At 35.3% G+C, this 3,699-nt stretch overlaps 1 protein-coding gene across 1 annotated transcript in view; it reads left to right on the top strand.

Annotated features, from left to right (window-relative positions):
• Window positions 1-1,202, top strand: part of LOC106882491 (uncharacterized) — a 43,374-nt gene extending 42,172 nt beyond the window's left edge. Inside the window, exon 7 of the mRNA XM_052965680.1 lies at window positions 580-1,202. Within this exon, the coding sequence (XP_052821640.1) occupies window positions 580-814 (235 nt within the window). The 3' untranslated portion in view covers window positions 815-1,202. The remainder of the gene's footprint in view (window positions 1-579) is intronic.
• Window positions 1,203-3,699: the final 2,497 nt, after the last annotated feature.

Raw genomic sequence — 3,699 nt, 5'->3', positions numbered from 1 at the left:
CTCCATCCAGAACTGGGTATTCCCAGTTTGGGATCTTCATTGTTTGCTCTGTCACAATAAAAAATTTTTTTTTTATTTAAAAAGAGAGAAAAAAAATAAGGCGGCGAGCTAGCAGAAACGTTAGCCCGCCGGGCGAAATGCTTAGCAGTATTTCGTCTGCCGTTACGTTCTGAGTTCAAATTCCGCCGAGGTCGACTTTGCTTTTCATCCTTTCGGGGTCTATAAATTAAGTACCAGTTACGCACTGGGGTCGATGTAATCGACTTAATCCCTTTGTCTGTCCTTGTTTGTTCCTTCTATGTGTAGCCCCTTGTGGGCAATAAAGAAATAAGAATTTGAACTCAGAAGGTAAAGACGGACGAAATGCCGCTAAGCATCTTTCCCGGCGTGATAATGATCCTGCCAGCACACCGCCTTATAATAATAATTATTATTATAACTTCCACCCTCTTTCCCTCTCAATCTTTCTTCTTCCCACCCATGTCTTCATCTCTCCTCTAGTTTTTACCAGTAAATTTTGATATTTGTTAATGTATATATTAAGTTATAATATCAATGTATAATTACGTTTAATTTCAGGAGCTTTTTGTCAAGTGAGTGGTGTATGTTTGAATATAACATGGCTAAAATGGAATGTGTTCACGCTGAAAGAGATTTGGTAATTGTCATAATGCTCGAAGAACTCTCTGTAGACATTCTACCTTTGCAATTACAGCATCAAATCAAAATGCAGAGTTATATATGTTTTCCGACGACGAACCCAACAAGTGATGTTTTCTGGAATAATCTTAAAAAATCTATACAAGAAGGTTAATAATAGTGTGATCGATTTGAATTATATTTCAATTTTATATCGGTGTCACCGAAAGAACATTTTCTAATATTCTCCTTTGCACATACTCATCAAAATTATAAATTTGTGTGTGTGCATGTGTGTGTGTGCATGTGTGTGTGTGTGAGAGAGAGAGAGAGGGGGGAGAGAAAGGAGAGGGAGAGAGAGAGAGATTTCTTTATAGTAAGTTGCTATTACTTTCAGTAAATATTCATAATAACTTTTAACTTACATTAACAAAAAACATGTTTCTTTGTAACTACTCGCAGTCATTTGTTTATTTTCAATATCAATATTTTGCCGATCATTATGTAATCTGTAGTATGTGCCATCGTTCTTTTCTTTCTATAATATATTTTGAATCGAGAAATCCGTTTTTGCAATGTTTCGCCCTCTGCGACTTCTGAGAAATAAGAATCATATATTTGAAACAGCTCATTGATTTTTATCAATAAATCAGAAATCTTTTATAATCTGTTGAAATAGACAGAACTTATATAATATCCATGGTATAACATCACTCTAGATTCTCGAGCAGAATGTTTTACAGACATTCATGTGAGTCTCTTGGTCGCACCTGAAATGATTCCTGGTAAATTCAGGCAAACTCTGCTTGTCACCACAATAGTTACATCTGCTGATGAGTTGAAAGCATGTCCCGAAGAAACCTTTATTTTCAGAAGAGAAAAACATCATTCTACCAAAATTACAGTGGCCCTTATTACAGATGTCTCAGCGGCCTAAATTGCAAAGCTTTTACTTCAAACAGGGGCAATGGTCAGTTTCCAGGTGTAAGCGAGACTAATGGTTTTATAATTCAAAAACATGTGTCTTTCAGTATATCTAGAATTCTCAGAAAATGCTTCTAAAATGTTACCCTATACTTTTTCGGAATTGCAAAATCCCTAAGTGGTTTATGAACATGTATTCCTAATACCCCGAAACGACATTATGCAAGATTTAATTCCATTATAATTCAATAGATATCAGTCGAATTCTGATTATAAGAATCAAAACTCACCGTACTAATCATTAATGATATCACCAGCAAACCAACAGCGTTTCCTGGTGTTATATATGGTACTATGTCATGGACAGAAGAACGTGTTTATCTGAACGAGCAGCTGGCGTAAAATCCCCAAACATCTAACACAATCCACTTATCTCAATACCCCTCACCCTTTCTCTTACAACTCAGACAGAGCCTATCGGTACATTTCAATTTCATTTTATAAAATATATACGTATCTATTTTATATATACCAGCGATAATATTTTTTTTAAATACTATAGCTCTCATATTTACTTGTGTGTGTGTGTGTGTGTGTGTGTGTGTGTGTGTGTGTGTGTGTGTGTGCGCGTGTGCGTAAGCAAATAAGTAAAACAAGAATGTCCAGGTATCAGTGCATTACGGCCGCTTCAAGCGGTTCCATTTAATCGATCAATGCAAACATTACATCAATTTGAAATAAACCGTACTCATCGGATGCGTACGATCATATAGATTTCCAACATATAGGAAATCCATTATAATTTTTTAGCAAATTTTTCATCAGTATTAGAGACTAAAATACATTGCTTCTTTTTTGCTATTATTATAGCAGTATGAATTTAGGGAGAAAATACCTAAAGCCTACTATAATTTTGAGTGGCAGAAGGAAATAATGGTGGTCAAGAAAGAGGAATGGTGATATATCTACATCCATCTCTATCCTTATCACATTCGAAAGACCTGATGCAGCAAGTAGTCTACATACCCTTAGAATTAAAACCATTAGGAATCGACAGTTCAGTTCTTGTTGGTGATAAATTAATTAATGTCAGATACGCTTACCTACCCCTATTTCGCCATGACCATAAAATCAGTCATACCTACATAAAAGAATATGTCTCAGAAGATGCTAGCAAGATAATGATATGTAGAGACGAGATGATAACCAAAAAGAGGAAGGTCAGTGGTGACTTAGCATATTATGATTATTAACTAAAAGCGGCCTAAAATGGAGACCAAAGGAGGTCACATTGAGATCTAAGTGTGAGAATTAAAAGTACAGGAAAAAAGTACGGGAAAAATGTGCATCTAAACTTAGCAAAATTTATCTATTAAAATATTGAAATATAGAAAAGGATTTAAGGGTTCAGTAAGAGAAGAAGAATACATAAAACAATCTAAACCATAAGAGTACACTAATTTTATATAAAAAGAAACCTTATAATGCTTATTTCTAGAATAATGTGGATCTTTCTGATTTGGCGGACACCATTTGTTTTCTAACGAAACACTTTCAAACTTGGGACACTGGTAGAATGTGTCATATAAAACATCTTTTGCTCTTACTGTTATTGAGAAAATTTTATCTTTTTAAAGTTATTTCGTGTTAAAATTGTCGTATTTCAGTAATTTCAACCAATCACTGACGTCTGTTGAAGTGAAAACAATTACTGCTGTGGAATGTAAACAACACGTTGTGACGGTGTAATGGGATCTTTTCCCCTGAATAAAATTAGTGCTGTTGTTTGTCAACAACAACTATCGGCGGTACTGTTATTTATGACATCGTTCGTGCGTTTGTACTTGTTTTAGCTTTAGGGTTTTAGGGTTAGGGTTCGGGTTTTAGAGTTAGGGTTAGGGTTAGGGTTAGGGTTCGGGTTTTAGAGTTAGGGTTAGGGTTAGGGTTAGGGTTATGAGTATTTTTCCAAAATACTCATAACCATAACCCTAACCCAACCCTAAAACCCTAACCCTAACCCAACTCCACGCAGAGCCAACCAAAATGAAGTGAAGGACAGTATAACAGAATTCTGTAGAAAATTAAGACTCACAGAAGCATTTACCAATCACAACACTGAAGATGACTCACTAGTCA

This window comes from Octopus bimaculoides, chromosome 1, assembly GCF_001194135.2.
Source record: "Octopus bimaculoides isolate UCB-OBI-ISO-001 chromosome 1, ASM119413v2, whole genome shotgun sequence".
In the NCBI taxonomy this organism is placed as follows: domain Eukaryota; kingdom Metazoa; phylum Mollusca; class Cephalopoda; order Octopoda; family Octopodidae; genus Octopus; species Octopus bimaculoides.
Note: the sequence above shows the minus strand (reverse complement) of the source record. Positions and strands in the feature narration are given on the sequence as shown.